The sequence below is a fragment of the Sus scrofa genome, chromosome 7 (genome assembly GCF_054392235.1).
Source record: "Sus scrofa isolate SSC_HxYL_T2T_F1_AM1 chromosome 7, Sscrofa_HxYL_maternal_Yorkshire_Landrace_v2.0, whole genome shotgun sequence".
NCBI lineage: Eukaryota > Metazoa > Chordata > Mammalia > Artiodactyla > Suidae > Sus > Sus scrofa.
The window spans coordinates 127751501-127769627 of NC_139389.1; the positions used below are offsets into that span (position 1 = coordinate 127751501).

The 18127-nt window shown below is 50.6% G+C and overlaps 1 protein-coding gene across 19 annotated transcripts in view; it reads right to left on the reverse strand.

Annotated features, from left to right (window-relative positions):
- Positions 1 to 207: 207 nt before the first annotated feature.
- The window catches only part of SYNE3 (spectrin repeat containing nuclear envelope family member 3), a 109648-nt gene continuing 91728 nt past the window's right edge, over positions 208 to 18127 (reverse strand). For 6 of the 19 annotated variants that reach the window (XM_084970129.1, XM_084970132.1, XM_084970130.1 and 3 more), the window contains one exon: positions 4178 to 11557. In XM_084970129.1, the coding sequence (XP_084826255.1) occupies positions 11357 to 11557 (201 nt within the window). In that variant the 3' untranslated portion in view covers positions 4178 to 11356. Of the gene's footprint in view, positions 2816 to 4177; positions 11891 to 18127 lie in introns of those variants that run through there. The other 13 variants (XR_014811328.1, XR_014811331.1, XR_014811323.1 and 10 more) reach the window with 7 other exon arrangements.

Genomic DNA, 18127 nt, shown 5'->3' on the forward strand with positions numbered 1-18127 from the left:
GTCCAATGGGCTTTCTTCCTGGTCCTCTCCGGGTCGATGGGGGGGAGGAGGTCCGGGGCCAGCCTGCCAGGGAGCTGTTCTTACAGAAGGACCAGGCTGGGATGCATGTGTATGTGTGAACAGCTCAGATACAAGGAGTGGCTGGGTACGAAGCTGCACAGGTAACACCACGAGTGGGGTTAATAAATGCCTCCCTCCCAGGCCAAATGGAAAGAAAATATTTTAGAACTTTATAGGCTAAGAGGCAAACTTGAAGATGTTACGTAGGTACATATATAACCATTTAAACATAGAACCATTTAAAGAGTTTAAAATCATCATCCCCCCTTGGGCTAGACAAAAACGGGCGCAGCTGAATTTGAGTCCCAGGCTAGCCCCTGTTTTGGTGGAAATGAGCCTCAAAACAGACAGACAAATCTGAATTTATGGAACCAGAAACTGGAGCAAAGACAACAGGGTCAGATCTTGTGGAAGAGAGATGAGAATAGGGAGCAAAGCACTGGCGGGCGGTGTGTGACAAGGTGCAAAACCGTGGTCATAGGAGTTCCCGTCGTGGCGCAGAGGAAATGAATCTGACCAGCATTCATGAGGATGCACGTTTGATCCCTGGCCTTGCTCAGTGGGTTAAGGATCTGGCATTGCTGTGAGCTGTGGTGTAGGTCACAGATGCAGCTTGAATCCCACATTGCTGTGGCTATGGTGTAGGCTAGCAGCTGCAGCTCTGAGTCAACCCCTAGCCTGGGAACCTCCCTGTGCCGCAGGTATGGCCCCAAAAAGACAAAAAACAAAAAAATTAAAAAATAAAAAATAAAATTTGAATTTGGAATACTTTTAGAAAAGTTGCAAGGAGTTCCGGTGTGGCGCAGCAGACACAACTCTGACTAGTATCCGTGAGGTTGTGGGTTCAATCCCTGACCCCCGCTCAGTGGGTTAAGGATCCAGCGTTGCCCTGAGCTGTGGTGTCGGCTGCAGACACAGCTCAGATCTGGCATTGCTGTGGCTGTGGTGTAGGCCGGCAGCTGCAGCTCTGATTCGACCCGTAGCCTGGGAACCTCTATATGCCCTGGTTCGAGGCCCTAAAAACACTGAATAAATAAATAAATAAAACAGAAAAGTTGCAGATATTGCACAAACTTCCCCATACACCCTTCACCTGATCTCTTCTAATGCTGGCGTCTCCCAGCACCATGGGACATTTGCAAAACCGAGGCATCACCACTGGCACGGTTTTATCAGTGCGACTCCAGACGTCATTTGCATCTCATCCAGTTTCAGGCCGATGTCCGTTGCCTGCACCAGGATGCAATCCAGGATACCACGTTGCACTTAGCTTCCTTTTTACAAACCATTTTGCTTTTCTTTCTGTCATCCCATCACCTCATTCCGAAGCAAAAGAGCCTCAATGACTTGCAGATGCTTGAGGATGGGAAACACAGAGCCTCCAAGGGAGAAGTCTGTGTCGGAGGACAATTTGGAACAATTTCCCTTGGGGTCCGTTGGCAGAGCAGCCCTCCTGTTAGAAACTGGCAGCAGAAACTCACAGGGAAGAGCGGGGGAAGCAGGGACCAGGACACACGCCAGAGGGGCAACGGCGGCCCCCAAATCCCAACACTTGTCTCCTTTTGAGGCATCACTGGGGGAAGCAGGGGACAGAGAGGTCGCCGCAGGAGCGGTTGGAAGCAGCCTTGGTGAGAGACAGTGACAGAAAAGGCCAAGGCCAAGTAGCTGAATGACGTTCTCACCAAGGGGGTTCCACGGAAAATGATGAATCTCTCCAATTAAACATGTCACGGCTGGGCTGGGAAGCCACAGATGAAAACAGAGGTAAGATAATTACTTCCATAGCACGGCAGGTTGGGGAGGGGACAGGGGGAGCACAGAGTCATAAAAATGAGTTAATCACCCAGCCAGGAGTGGGAGAAAGAGCTCTATAAAGATTGAGAATCTGTGTGTGTGTGTTTAATGTAACTTTCACAGTGGGCTGGGTTCCCCCAAAAGGTGCAAAATTAAAACGAGGGAAATTGAACCTACTTTTCCCACTGAAATAGCGTTGCAATGCTGAGGTTTCTGACCCAAGGTTTAATGCCTCTGTTATAGAAATAAATGCACACACCATGCTTCCTAACTATAAATGGTGCCTGGCGCACTATTCCGTTATATGAATTGAGGCTTCTTAAAATCAGCGATGCTAGGACCAGTTCCATATTCACCTAAGGGACAGAGGACCCAGCAGGCAAAGCTCTGTCTTCTTTCACAGGATATGTTTTATTTTATTTGGACAACTAATTAGGAGGAAGGGGCCTCTGTGCTCCTGGCCGCACGATCCCAAATGTTTCATCGAGGGCTTGGAGTCTTACCTGGAGACTCAGGGGGTCCCCAGAGAGCCTGGTGGACTCTACCAGTTTTATGCTCTTTATAGTGAACAAGCGTTGTTCTTGCTGGTGTGTGACAGTACAGTCATCTGTCCTTTGTCACAACGGCTGTTCAGCAAGGCTGACCTGTCGACACCAAAGACCCCCTCCCATCAGAAGAGACATTTCCATCTTTTGATCTTTGTCTGCAGAGCTGCGCCACTGAGTCAAGAATTCAGAGAGAGATTTCCACAGTGTCACACACCAGGGGATGTGCCATGGAACCAGACCGCAGATCTAGAACGTTCCAAGTCGTTCTCACTCACAGTTCTGGATGCTGCTTGGGTTAAGGCTGAGGCTAGAGCCTTGTCCTTTCAGCAGCACTTTAGGAATGAGGGGTTACAGACACGTCACTTCCCGCCCGAGCCAGGCTTCTCTCGCCTCCTGAATGGTGAGGATGTTTCCTTAAGATAACAGATTAGAGGAAGTATTACATGCATTATTTTTTAAAATGGCAGATTTTTTAAAAATTTGGGAATAAATTATGCAAGAGGCAAAGTCTTTCTGGTTTTTTCCCTTGTTGTTGGGAGTTTTTTTGGCTGCATCCATGACATGCAGGCGTTCCCAGTCCAGAGACTTCTCATCATGGCTCAGTGGTAGTGAGCCTGACTAGGAACCATGAGGTTGCAAGTTCCATTCCTGGCCTTGCTCAGCAGGTTAAAGATCCTGCATGACTGTGGCTGTGGCTGTGGCTGTGGCGTAAGCCAGCAGCTGCATGCAGTTCCAATTCGACTCCTGGCCTGGGAACCTCCATGTTTCGGGTTTGGCTCTAAAATGAAAAAAAAAAAAAAAGAAAAGAAAAAAGAAAAAGAAGAAGTTCCCAGTCCAGGGATTGAACCTGCACCACAGCGGTGACAATGTGGATTTTTTAACTGCTAGGCTACCGGGGAGCTCCAAAGCCTTTCCGTTCTGTTTTATTTTATTTTATTTTTTTAATTTATATACTTTTGCTTTTTAGGGCCGCACTTTCAGCACATGGAAGTTGCCAGGCTCGGGGTGGAAAGAGCTGCAGCCACAGCGACGGGGGATCCGAGCCACATCTGTGACCTACGCCACAGCTCACGGCAACACCAGATCCTTAGCCCACTGAGCGACACCAGGGATGGAACCCGAGTCGTCATGGATCCTAGTGGCTTTCAGGGCACTGTGGGTGAGGAAACCAGAGCCCCAAACGGAAGGACTCTTTGTTAAACAGGTGCAGTGGGACTTTGACCCAGGGGCTTGGGAGCAAAGTGTGAGAAGGGTCTCCTGTCACCTCCCTGGTGCCTGGATCTGTTCGGGGCCATCTCTCTCCCCAGAATTCATTTTTTTGGAATTTCCAAAATTTGCTTGGCCTGCCGCACAGACACAGTATCTATCCACAGTATCTGCGCGCGCGCGCACACACACACACACACACACACACACACACACACACACACACACACACGCATGCACGCACACACATGCACACACTCCACCATGTCCTTGCCTGGCTCATCCTGCATTAACCAGACCAGGCACATGAGTATCTGCCCCCACCCCTGAGACTCACCCAGGAGGACTGCGGAGATGCTGGCGACATTTTCGAAGATGCTTTGATCCGATGCTCACATCGGACTGGGAGCTGCTATTGCCTTGAGGTCAACCCTCAAAAAATAAACCTCGTTCTGCCCACGAGTCCAAATTTAGCGACTGGTCAGCCTTGGTCAGCTGGCTCTCTCTCCTTACAACCTCTTCAGACAAACCCCTGCACTTCAGAAAAAGAACGTGCAAACCACACAATGTTTCATAGACCAAAATAGAGATTTTTTTATTTCCAAACATAAAGCAGATAACATCTTGGAAAACATAAAGCGAAGAGCAAACATGTCAAACCATCTCTGAAAACACGGCTGCTTCCAACGTGAACAAGAAGAAGGGGAAGGAAACGTCCCGTGACTTTAAAAGGCAGCGTCGAGAGGGTAGTGGACAGGCTGGAGCTCCTCCCTCCCGAGCAGAGACGGCGGGAAGGATGCGCGCGGCCGGTTTTGGACTTGATATGAACCCAGATAACACACACGTGGTCCAAGACAGCCATTTGGCTCCCACTCCGCTTGCCTTCCCAGAAAGCTTGATTTATGCCACACGCGTGTTTCACAATCACAGACACTATGGCGGGAGTGGGATGGTCCCTGTGCCTACTGTTTACATAAAGAACATTTTACACAATGAGGTTAGTACGCTTTTGACACCAAACCCGCAGACATGGCATCGACACGCACTCACACCCACCCACACCCACACCCTCCTCCATGCCCCCCGCCCCCAGGCTCACCCGTGTGTTAACCAGACCAGACCACCTGTGTGTTGCCCCAGGAACAGTGGGTCATGATGCCCTTAGTGTCGCCAGGGCTTTGAGGGAAAGATGGGGTGACTTGGGCTCTGTGGACCTGACTGAAGGTGAAGCAGGAAGGTGGCTGCTGCCTCCACGTGGGGTCCTGGGGAGGCGAGGGGCCCTCTGGTTCCCAAGCCCACCCCCCCACCCCCCGGGGAGAGGAGATGAGAGAAACTAACAAATCCATCAGGCTGACCTGCTTCGGGATGACAGGGCTTATCTCCTCGACTTGAAATGGAGGAGAAGAGTAGTCATTTCTCCAGCGCTGGTGTCCTAAACTTGCCACTTTTCCTGCTTCGGGCACCTTGGGTGCTGAGCAAATTCACTGAACTGTCACTGGTTCCCCTCCCCTTCCTTCCCCCCTCTCTCCTGCCCTCCCTTCTGGGGCACTGGGCATATATATTTTTTACATTAGCCAATCCACTTATTGGTTAAAAATATATTACGCACATCAAGAAACAAGCTATTTCTACCCTCACAATCCTCGCGCTGCCCATGTACACATTCAGATCTTGCCTTCAACGTTTTCTGGAGGAAAACATGGAATAAATATAAATGGAGAAATGAAACGAATAAAAGCTGACACTTCCTCAACCAAGTCCTACAAAATTCGACACAAAGGAGAATGTAGAGCTGTAATTCCTCACTCACATACATTTAGACCATAAGGAGATAGGGAACCATCAAGACTGTTTTAATAAACAGTGGTCGAGAGCAGGGAAATGGACAGGACCCGAGGTGTATTTAACTGCGAGCTGTTAAATGATCAAACCCTGGGTCTTTAGCATATTTGAACATCATTGATTTCTGAAACACACAGACAGACAGAGAGAGAGAGGGAGAGAAAGGGGCAAACCAGCCCTCCACGAGCAGGTCGAGGTCATACGCTGGCCTGAGAAAGAGAGATGCTGGCCTGAGAAAGAGAGATGCTGGCCTGAGAAAGAGAGATGCTGGCCTGAGAAAGAGAGATGCTGGTCTGAGAAAGAGAGATGCTGGCCTGAGAAAGAGAGCACTTGTTTCTGAACCAGCCTGAGGGAGTTTCCAGTTGGCAGAGATCTCAGGGGTCAACAGACCTTCCCTTTGTGTGGGGAACAGCGGTGAGGGGTGGGGTGCGGAAACCAGTTGCTCCTATGAGAGGCATAAAAGCTGGAATCAGGAAATGTCCTGAGGTTCCCAGAGACCCCAGGCTGGTGGTGTCTGTTGTCCACAAGCCCAGGGATGAGAACAAGGGCTGCGCAGCTGTGCTAGCAGGTGGAGATAAGCATGTAGTGTAGGCACACACAGGCAAGCACACACACGCGTGCACAAGAGTGCACACACACACATGCACATATACCACATTCACACAAAACTTACTCTGTCCATTTTTTCCTCACCCATAGAACTTCTAGAACATGTAAGGCCACTACCTCTGGAGAGACAATGCCTCTTTTTTTCCCTCCAGTGAAGGCATCAGAACTGTTCCAGAGGCAGAAGTGTCACAAAGCCGACCCTGTCCTGCACAAGAGGTGGCGCTGCCTATATACAAGGTGGTCTGTTTCTATTTTTTCCAGGGAAGGCAGGCACCTGCCTCTGTCCCCCAGCATGTCGCCTTGGTGGTGCCAGCTCCCTGGGGGACTGGGCACCAGAAAGAATTCCCGCAGACCCCCCACCCAGCTAACCAGCTAACCAGCTGCCAAAGCAGCGGCAGCCTGGGGCCTGCCAGGGAAAGAAAAGAAGCTGGAGGTGAATTTCCGTGGAGACGTCTGGAGCCCATCACCCCTGGGTTCACATCCCAAACTGACCGCTTGCCCACTAGCTGGCTGCTTATGGGCAGGCTGCTAACCTTCCCCGTACTCTGGTTTCAGGGTCTAAAAACAAGGCTGTGATGCCATGCGCTTTGGGAAGGAATCAGGGCCACCTGGTCCGTTCTCAATGTGTTTCTTCCCTCCCATTTCCATCAGGACAGGGCTGCCAACCTTGCTCTGGTTGCTGAGCTCAGAAGTAAGGATTCCTGAAAGCAAGCCCAGGCCCCTTCGGAGAAGCCGTGGTCCCTCTGTATGATTACTCTCCCCTGTCTGCCCAAGGTGGTTGGGTACCAACCTGTTAGCAGCTGTGACGTTACCATGACAACCACTGGAGGATGCGGAATGGGCTGACTGTTCTTTAAGGCTCTGGGTACTCTGCCTTATGATCTGTTTTTAAACCGTAAGCTTTTGTCTTTTTAATTTCCTTTTAAAAATGAATTCCCCCCTTTTCTAATATGACAGACAAGAAGCCTTTCTCTTGCAATTGAAACCAAGGGAGAAATGATGGTTTAAGTCCTTTGAATCTCATCTTCTGCTGGAGGCGCCATGGGCTCTGCTAGCCTAATGCTTTTGAGGCCTCCACGGTCTGCTGAAAAATGGGAGACCAGCCTGGAAAAGCTCAGAGAGACTCTCTTTCCAGGATTTGCACCCAGGAGTAACTCATGTTCCAGAAGAAATTAAAGCAAATATACATTTCCTGGGCTGAATCCAAACACAAGAGTGTTAAAAAATTTATCCTTGGGTCTACACGGTCAGGATGGGATGGGAGGGGGGGAGATGGGGGTGGGAGGGCTGCCCCCGCATATAGTCTGACCAAGAAAGGAACCTGATTTATTTGAAGTCTTGTAAGAAGGTGGGCCTTGTCTGGCTGTGGCACCTTGGGGAGGGGGAGGGACTCTGGGGAGGCAGTGGTGGAAGATCTTTCTCACGCCTCAATGATAAATGCCTCCAAGTTCAGCTGACGGAACATGAGATCAAGACACAGAGGATCAGGATGGCTGCAGCAGAGACATCTAAGTGCCACCCCAATCCTTCCTTCTTGCTAAAAGATGCTCATTTTGTGGGGGGACAAGTTTCCAGACTCCTGGCAGATGGAGAGGAACCATGTGACACAGGTCTGACCAATGAGAGGTCAACACAAGTATCTGGGCAGAGTTTCTGGGAAAGCTGAAAAGTTGAGCCGGTTCACCCAGCCCATTCTCCTTCTTCCAACCTGGAACTCAGATGAAAAATCTGGAGGTAGAGCAAGCATCTTGGGCCATGAGGTAACCACAAGGAAAAGAAAAGAGAGCTGCAGAACCTTGGTCCTGACATTCTAGAGTTGAGAAAATGATGCTAACAACTGCTTGGCTCTTGACCTCTCAGGATAAGGGAAGAGCAATGCCCTGATTTGTTTAAGTCAAGGTTGCGGGGCGGGGGGGTGGCTTCTGACACTTGTGGCTGAATCTAGGGGTTCTGCACCAGACGGAAGTCCACCATCACCTTCTCCAAATATCTAATATTTCAGGCAGCCCTGAAGATGCTAGGGCTAATATCCCCTTTACCAGTGGCTGGCGGGGAGGGGGCAGGGGGCTCCCCCAAGGTCCCCCATCTCTTCACAGCAGAGCTCCCTCTCCACCCTGGTCAGCCTGAGCAGTGTCACTCTGTCACCCACTGGGTGCAGAGATCTACTCCCGCCTCTGGAAGGAACTCCCTGAATTCACCAAGTGAACAGCAGCTGTCGGCACCTCAATTTCCTCACATGTAAAAGGGGTACGAGGTTGGACCAAGATGGTCTGTAAAAACACCGGTCATCGGGAGTTCCCGTCGTGGCGCAGTGGTTAACGAATCCGACTAGAAACCACGAGGTTGCGGGTTCGATCCCTGGCCTCGCTCAGTGGGTTGAGGATCCAGCATTGCCGTGTGCTCTGGTGTAGGTCACAGACGTGGCTCAGATCTGGCGCTGCTGTGGCTGTGGTGTAGGCCGGTGACTACAGCTCCGATTCAACCCCTAGCCTGGGAACCTCCATATGCCACGGGAGCGACCCAAGAAATGGCAAAAAAGACAAAAAAGATAAAAAAAACACCGGTCATGTAGCATGTGCTGCTCCATTTTGCTTTCCCTAAATGCCCTATGTGGTAATTCAGCCTATTTCCTGCCTTCGGGGGTTAGTTCGTGTCTCCCAGTCCTACACTGAGGGAGATGATTGGGGAACCCTAATTTTAGAGTTTTTTTTTTTAAAGGAAGAGGCCAGAATTTTCTGAGGGGGCTGGGATTGGGTACAAGGATGTCAAAGAGGTTTTTCTCACATGACCAATGTGATCGATTGGCAGTAGCTGCCTGGACCGACTTTGAGCGAGGACTGCGAGGTCCACTGGGGCTGGAGCGGGGGCGGGGAAGGGCTCGCCGCGCTCCTCCGGGTCTGCCGCGGAGGCGGTCACGGGCGCGGATGCTGCCTACTTAATGCTGGGCCTGCGCTTCCAGTTCATGGCCTCACCCGCCTCCTCTGCTGCTGAGCCAGCCGGGTGACAATCCTACTGGGGTGAGGGAAGTTGGGGGGAGCCCCTGCTCCATTCGCTGAGTCCCCTTGAGCGTGGGAATTAGGGCATGATCGGGACCTGGGGACACAGGAGGCTCGCTGGGGGTCACTGGCTGCCACCAGTGAGACACTCGGGTAACAGACTTCAAAGGATGCCACAGGCATCTCAGGATTTGGAGCAGACAGGGACCTCTCTGCACCCCCACAGTGCCCCAGGCACAGCCACTCTCGGGGCTCCCTTAGTGGACTCGGCGAGAGACACAGCGAAGGAGGGGGACCAGCAGCTTTTCCATCAGGCCCAGGGCGTTTCTCTCTCCTCTCTGCCCTCTTCCCATCCCCTCTAACTCTCTCTCTATCTCTCTCTCCCTTCCTCTTTTTCTCTCTCTCTCTTCTGCCCCAACTCTCTTACTCTCTCCCCTCCTCTCTCTTTTCCCTTCCTCTGTCTCCGACACACACACACACACACACACACACACACACACGCATGCATAGACATAGACTGGGACTGGGCAGTAATGGTCACACGTCTCACCACCTTCCCTGCTCTGGGGCCACAGAGGAAAAATATACATAGCAAGGTCCCTCTGTGACCCCTTTCTCAAAAGGCACTTTAAAGCTCTTCCAGTTGGCGCTCGGGAAGCTAGAAAATCATAAAAATCATACCTGCCTGCACCCACGTTAAGCAAAAGAGATTACAGTTGAAAAGCACCGTCAGTGGTTGTTATGTCGCAACAGTATTTGCATGAAAGTATGAAAATATCAATTCTTTTTTTAAAAAAAAAAAGTTATGCCAACAAGCTCTATGGCATCATTGTCAACGTTTAAAAAATATACGTAGACACTCCCACCCGGCAGCGCTACACCCGTTCCTTAATCCACTGAGTGAGGCCAGGGATCGAACCCGCATCCTCAGGGATACTAGTCAGGTTCTTAACCGACTGAGAGCCACAAGGAGAGCTCCAGCATTTTTTAAAAAGGAAAACTAGTGTCGATTTGGGGAAAATAAGATCCAGTTATGAAGCACTTAGGAACTGTTGCTAATTCCCTGGGGGGAGGAAGGCAGTTCCAGCCTCAAAGCGCAAGCGGTCTGTGGGCCTGACTGCCACGCCCCGCTCAACAGGGACCTGGGTCCCTTGTGGGTGCACAGGTGAGACATTCTTGGCCCAGAGGACCCACCTCTCTCCAAAGTCCCTTCTGGAGGAGGAGGGACAGACAGGCTCAGCTCCAGGGCGGACCTCTCCTCTCTGCCTTGGACCCTCGAGCCCTGGTCCCTGATGCGGCAGATGCTCCCCTCTGTCCCTTCAACCTGAGTCTTAGATGATGAAAAAAACTCAGCCAAAGAGCGACGGAGGTGACACATCTTGGCGGGCATGTCAGGTGGGTGGTGCACGGACTGCTTACCCTTGGGGATCAAAATCTTAACCATATGATGTCTCTCTGTCACATTCTCCCTGAACAGGGCAAACAACACACGGAGCTCAAGCTAACCACTTCCTGAAGACTCGGCATCCCGACCTTGGACGTTCATCGCTGGTCCGCGCTGTCCGGGCCCCTTGCACTTGATGTCCCCATGTTCTGCGGTGCTTGCTTAGTGCCGGGTCTTCTCTCTGGGGTTCTTTTCCTCCCTAACCTCGCTCTATCACATGCCATTTTTCACTGCTGTCACTCAGCTTGCCCGGGATCCGCACCCTCTCCGCTCTAATCCACGGCATCTAATTCATTGTCAATTTAAAGACGAGACGAGCATGGCTGTTCTCACTGTGCGTAAAGCAAGAGTTACTGGGCTCTGAGTGAGGGCCAGTGTTGTTCTTGCATGCTGACACCTCGGCGGCCTCTTCCAGAACATCTGGGTGGGGAGCTTGCCTCTTGGATGGGAGGAAGTGGCTGGAAAAGCGACATGTTGTTGCTCCTGCTTTCCAGGGCTGACTGCAGACCAAAGCCAAAAGGCTACAAGATCCCACTGGACAAGTACGCTGCTGGGAATCTTCCCAATGACAAATAGAGGTCATATATGAAATTATACAGACTGAGCATGTGCACACAGAGCGTATAAAAATGCTGTGCCTTACCCCCTCATCACACAGGGTACACATTTGGTATAAACAGACTAAGAGGGTATTGTATAAAAGTAACATTCTTTTGAAGACCACAGATACAGTATTTACATGGATGCAGCTCCGCGGGCTCCGCTTGCCCTGTTTCCAGTTTCCCCCGCACCCTCTGGAGGAGCCCCGGGGCTGATGGAAGTTTGGAGAAGAATGTGGCCCGCGTGGTCCGGGGGGGCTAAGTGGGTGGGGGGCCGTTGTAGCGGAGCATGAACCTGAAGGAGCGGGCGAAGTTGTTGGCCAGCGAGCAGCTGCGGTGCTCCTCCCCGACGGGGAGCAGGAAGAGCAGCAGGAGCAGCAGCAGCAGCAGCAGCTGCAGGGGGAGCGCCACGCAGCACACCTTCCGGCAGAAGGCGCCCAGCCCTCGCCCCCGTGGAGTCTGCAGAACCAGAGAGGAGACGTGAGTGGGCTCAGGGGCTCGGCGTGCGAGGGGCAGAGTGACTCTGGCCGGCTCTCCACGCAAGCCTCAGCTTTCCCATCTGTGAAGTGGGACTGACGTCAATTCTGCCAGAAACAAGGATCTCTAGTTTTCTCAAACCCCTCAGGGTGTGAAAGGAAGGGGAACAAGTTACAGGCTTTGTTATCCCATAAATCTCTTCCTGGGTATAAGAGTCCTGGGTGTGAATCTTTTTTTTTTTTTTTTTTTTTTTGTCTTTTCTGAGGCCGCTTCCCACGGCACATGGAGGTTCCCAGGCTAGGGGTCTAATTGGAGCTGCAGCCACCGGCCTCCGCCAGAGCCACAGCATCGTGGGATCTGAGCTGCGTCTGCGACCTACACCACAGCTCACGGCAACGATGGATCCTTCACCCACTGAGCAAGGCCAGGGATTGAACCCGCAACCTCATGGTTCCTAGTCGGATTTGTTACCCACTGCGCCACAACGGGAACGCCCTGGGTGTGAGTCTTAAGAACGTCACTCAACCTCTCTAAACGTTAGGTGTCTCTTTTATAAACAGGGGGAATAATGGTCCCTGCCTGCAACGTTGTCATGAGGATTCAGTGAGACAGAGCCTGGCACATAATTGATACCAAAAGCTGCTGTCATTATTATTGATATGCATCATTAATGCTGTCATCATCCGTGGTGCCTGTGTTTGGTCGAGGAGCCAATGGGGTGAAGCCACTCTCTATAGGATTATGACTGAAGGTCTCAAAGTCAGAATCCTGCCTGGGCAGAACCATACAGCAGCACTGTGGGGCCATGGTTGGCCTCCGATAGCCAGTCCCCTCATCGGCCCCACCACATGCCCCAGTGCAAAGCACCCCCCTCTTTCCATGAAACAGGGGTGCTGGTGGAAAGGGGGGTGCCCCCTCACCCCTTACATAAGACACATTCTTGTGCTTGGGGAACCTGGTGCTAAACCATTTGAAGATGACCTGCTTTTTTTTTTTTTTTTTTTTTTTTTCCTTTTTAGGGTGGAACCTGTGGCATATGGAAGTTCCCAGGCTAGGGGTCAAATCAGAGCTACAGCTCCATCAGCCACATCAATGCAGATCCGAGCCACATCTGCAACCTACACCACAGCTCACGGCAATGTCAGATCCTTTACCCACTGAGCGAGGTCAGGAACTGAACCCACATTCTCATGGATACTAGTTGGTACTGGTGAGCCAGCATGGGAGCTCCAAAGATGACCTACTTCTGGATCAAGGTTTATAAGCAGGAGGGCAGCTCCCTTGCTGCGATCTATTGAAAGTCAGCCCTCCACAAAAGGGTTTGAAAAAATAATAACAAAAGAAAACAAAAATTATTGTCACCGTCTAAATCATGGTCATCATCACCATCATCACCATGATCAGCATCAGCATCAGCACCACCGTGAGCAGCAGCATCATTATCATCACATGACCTTCATCACCATGATCAGCATCAGCACCACCGTGAGCAGCAGCATCATTATCATCACATGACCTTCATCACCATGATCAGCATCAGCACCACCATGAGCAGCAGCGTCATTATCATCACATGACCTTCATCACCATGATCAGCATCAGCACCACCATGAACAGCAGCATCATTATCATCACATGACCTTCATCACCATGATCAGCATCAGCACCACCATGAGCAGCAGCGTCATTATCATCACATGACCTTCATCACCATGATCAGCATCAGCACCACCATGAGCAGCAGCGTCATTATCATCACATGACCTTCATCACCATGGTCAGCATCAGCATCAGCACCACCATGAGCAGCAGCGTCATTATCATCACATGACCTTCATCACCATGATCAGCATCAGCATCATCACCACTGCGAGCAGCAGCATCACCACCATGATCACTAGCATCACTAGCATCATCATGTCCATGTTCATCATCATGTTCTTCACCATCACTTTCTTAATCTCCACCTCCTCTTCCTTGTCCTCCTCCTCCTTGTTCCTCATGACCATCTTCATCATCAACACCCCCAATATCACCTGAAGGTCAGCCTCACAAGTCCAATTTCCTCATGAGCTTCTTTGCTGCAATGTCCACAAAAGAGGCTAAAGGACATTTCCTAAATTCTAGAGGGACTGGCTGGGTTGCAGCTTCATGAGGTCCAAGATCTAGCCACTTAGTAAGGTAGAGGCTCCGCAGTGAAGATGCAGCATGGTTCAGGACAGGGACCTAGCTCTCAGGAACTTGGTCCACTAGGCACCAATGCAAATTCTTTCACACACTAGCTGTATGACTTTGGGCAAGTCAGAAACCTCTCTGAGCCTCAGTTCCCTTCTCTGCTAAATGGGGATAAAACATCCACCCTCATCTGCCAGGTTGTGGTGTGGACTCTAAGCAAAGTACATTTATTCACAGATTAAAAAGTATATGTGCTCTTATTAGTAGTACTATTATTATAGAATATATCTACCAGCTCCCGGAGGAACCAAAAGTTCACCTTCCAGGGCACTGAGTCAAGTGATGATGATGATGACAACAACGACGATACCAATGATGGTGAGGATGATGATGATGAGAATGATGATGTTGAGGATATGATGAGGAGGAGGAGGATGGCAGTGATGATGATGGTGAGGATGATGATGATGGTGAGGATGATGATGGTGAGGATGATGATGGTGAAGATGATGATGATGGTGAGGATGATGATGCTAGTGATGATGGTGATGGTGAGGATAATGATGATGGTGAGGATGATGTTGAGGATATGATGAGGAGGAGGAGGATGGCAGTGATGATGATGGTGAGGATGATGATGCTAGTGATGATGATGATGGTGAGGATGATGATGATGGTGAGGATGATGATGATGGTGAGGATGATGATGATGGTGAGGATGATGATGATGGTGAGGATGATGATGATAGTGATGATGATGGTGAGGATGACGATGCTAGTGATGATGACGATGGTGAGGATGATGATGATGGTGAGGATGATGATGATGGTGAGGATGATGATGATAGTGATGATGGTGAGGATAGTGAGGATGATGATGATGGTGAGGATAATGATGGGGATGATGATGATGGTGAGGATGATGATGATGGTGAGGATAATGATGATGGTGAGGATGATGTTGAGGATATGATGATGAGGAGGAGGATGGCAGTGATGATGATGATGGTGAGGATGATGATGCTAGTGATGATGATGATGGTGAGGATGATGATGATGGTGAGGATGATGATGATGGTGAGGATGATGATGATGGTGAGGATGATGATGATGGTGAGGATGATGATGATAGTGATGATGGTGAGGATAGTGAGGATGATGATGATGGTGAGGATAATGATGGGGATGATGATGATGGTGAGGATGATGATGATGGTGAGGATAATGATGATGGTGAGGATGATGTTGAGGATATGATGATGAGGAGGAGGATGGCAGTGATGATGATGATGGTGAGGATGATGATGCTAGTGATGATGATGATGGTGAGGATGATGATGATGGCAGTGATGATGATGGGGATGATGATGATGATGGTGAGGATGATGATGCTAGTGATGATGGTGAGGATAATGATGGCAGGGATGATGGTGGCAGTGATGGTGGGGATGATAGTGATAGGAAGTGTGCAGGTGTTCCTGGAAAGTTCTGATCTGATCACTTCAGTCTCTCTGCCTCTCCTTCCTGAATCATCTCACCCACTCTCCTGCCCTCTCCTCTAGGTGGATAACACTTGACCCTATGCCTCTAGCTTCGAATGTTCACACTCATCAAAGTCCTTAGATGTGGACTGTGTAAAAACAGACTTCTTTAACCTACACAGTGGAGAATCACTCCTGCCTGCATTTGTTTCAGCAGTGGCTTTAGGATCGGAGCATGATAAAGCCATTTAAACAGCTGAAAGAGCACGAGAGCACAGAAGAGGCAGATCTTCATGCAGCTGCCGGGCTGAGTCAGAGCTGGCTGGTGCGTGCTCCTGCCCACCCACTCGGCTGCCTCGGTCTGTGGGGCTCTAACTTGACTCTTTGACCATTCATTTGACTTCACTCTATTCCACATCTCTGACCCATCCAGAGAGGGCAGACAGTGAGACACCTTGTAGGCTCATCCTGGCCTAGGTTCATGCCCAGCTGAAAACCTGTCTTTAATGGGCTCCCCCGTGAGATCTGGTTCTAAGGGTCCTACTTCTGTTTGCTTCTCCATCCTCAGAGCCAACACTTTGCTTATTTAAGTTAGGAGTTGGGCCTCAACCACGATCCTCTGGGGACAATGTCTCTGACGGTCCAAAGTGTTGACGGGTGGTCTTTTTCAAGGACACCCGCTGCCTGCCCAGGGTCTGTTCGCTTAGAGCTCACATCCTCATTTGAGCCCTGAATTCTAGAATGCTGTTTAAAAAATAATTTTTTTTCTGTTTCTGGGCTGCACCTGCTGTATATGGAAGTTCTCTTGCTAGGGGTCAAATCGGAGCTGCAGCTGCCATCCTACACCGCAGCCACAGCAATGCAAGATCTAAACTGCATCTGCGACCCACGCTGCAGCCCACGGCAACACCAGATCTTTAACCCACTGAGTGAGGCCAGGGTTCGAATCAACATCTTCATGGATCCTAGTTGGTTTTTTGATCCCTGAGCCACGACAGGAACTCCTAAAATGCTCTTTAAAATAGAAGGTACATTTTACTACAATTCTCAAATGATTAGAAAACACCCACATAAGCACACACACAAACACACCCGCACACACAAATAGGCATGAACTCCCTTCTAAGAAGCCAACAAAGAACTTTACACCTCAGCTCTTCCCACATCTGGGAGTTTCTCTGTGCCTCTGTTTCCCCAGAGAAAGTACTACGTGTGTTCTGCCTGATTAGAACTATCCAAAGAGAGAAGGGGCTGCCTCCGGAAGTGATAAGCTCCCCATCCCTTGGGGGGTGGACCAGAGGGCCCACAGCACATGGTGGGTGGGCGGGGGAGGGAACAGGTAATTAAATACCTGAGAGTCCTTCACTATCCCCCACCCTGGACCTGAGGCTCTAGGGTTTTGAGGAGTTCAGGCAAAGTGAGTTTATTGCAGGAATTGTGACTTCATCTTCTGGGTGAGAAGGGATGTGGGGGAAAGAAAAGGTTTGGAGTTCTGGGTTCTAACCTGGTCCTGTCACTTCCTAGCTGTGTGACCTAGGGCAGGTCACTCAGCCTCTCTGAGCTTCAGTGCTTTCGTCTGTTGGGGAAAAGGGAGACTGACAGTTGCCTTCCAGAGTCCTAAGGATAAATGGTGCAGGCTACGCTCAACATGCACAGCTGGTGCTCGGCAAATACTCATTCCTTTCCTCCTCCAGCTGATGGGTACCAGGGCAGATGGGTAGCTCCTCCCAGTCCCTCGAGCTTCCCCCTGCATCCAGATGCCAGGGATCAGATACCATCAACCTCCTCAGCCCCATCACAGAGGAAAACCCGTGCTCCCTAAATGCCATCTCTTGGCCCCTTAAAGGCCCTGCCACGCTCCTGCCACAGGGCCTTTGCACAGGATATCCTGTCTGCTAGAAGACCCATCTTTCTTCAGCACATCTGGTTCGATCCTACTGATCACTCTAATCTCAGATTATAAGTCACTTCCTCAGGGGGCCCTTCCCTGTCTCTAGACCAAAAAAGCTGTATGACACATTCTCAGTAACCCAATACCTTTCCTTTGGGTTACTGATTTTCTTCTTCTTTTTTTTTTTTTTTGGCTGCCCCAGGGTGGTTTATGGAATTCTGAGGCCTGAGATCAAATCCAGGCTGCACCTGCAAGCTACACTGAGGCTGGGGCCTCACAGGATCCTTTAACCTACCAGGCTGGGCTGGGGCTCAAACCTGCATCCTGGGTACTGCAGGGATGCCACAGATCCTGTTGCACCACAGTGGGAACTCCGGGTTACTGACTAAAGTCTGTGTTCCCCTGGCCTCCTTGGAGGCAGGGTCCACATTGGTTTGGTTCATTGCTGTATCCCAGCAATGCTCAAGAAATATTTGTTGAAAGGATAAAATTATGAATAAAAGGCCCATTTCGCTTCCTGGGTATCTGGCCGCCTGCTCTCCTCTTGGTGCCTGTGGTGATCACACAGACGCTCGCTGACCTGTGAGCTGTCTGCTCGGTCCCCCTGGCTCCCCAGAACATCTGGGCTCCAGGCATTAACAAACACAGCGAGCGATCATGCCCCAGCCCTGTGCTCAGCTCCCCCTACCCCCGCCCCCCTGGCCGCTCACAGGCTGTCTGAGCTCCTGGCCAGCTCTGGGAGGTCCCCTGTGCCCATTTCTCAGAGGAAAAAACTGAACCCACAGGACATAACCAGCCCAAGGTCAGAAGGACAGACTCAAATTGCCAGCACAGCTCCACGACCAGGCTCCTTCCATCATCCCACGTGGCGTGTTTTCCCAGCCACAGTGACAAAAGCCTCTGTTGAAGCTGGTCCCACCCTGACCCAGGGCCCCCAGTGTGGAAGTCACGCTGCAACACCACTGGGGCTTTCAGGGTCTTTCCAGGAACTGACTGGGCCTCATT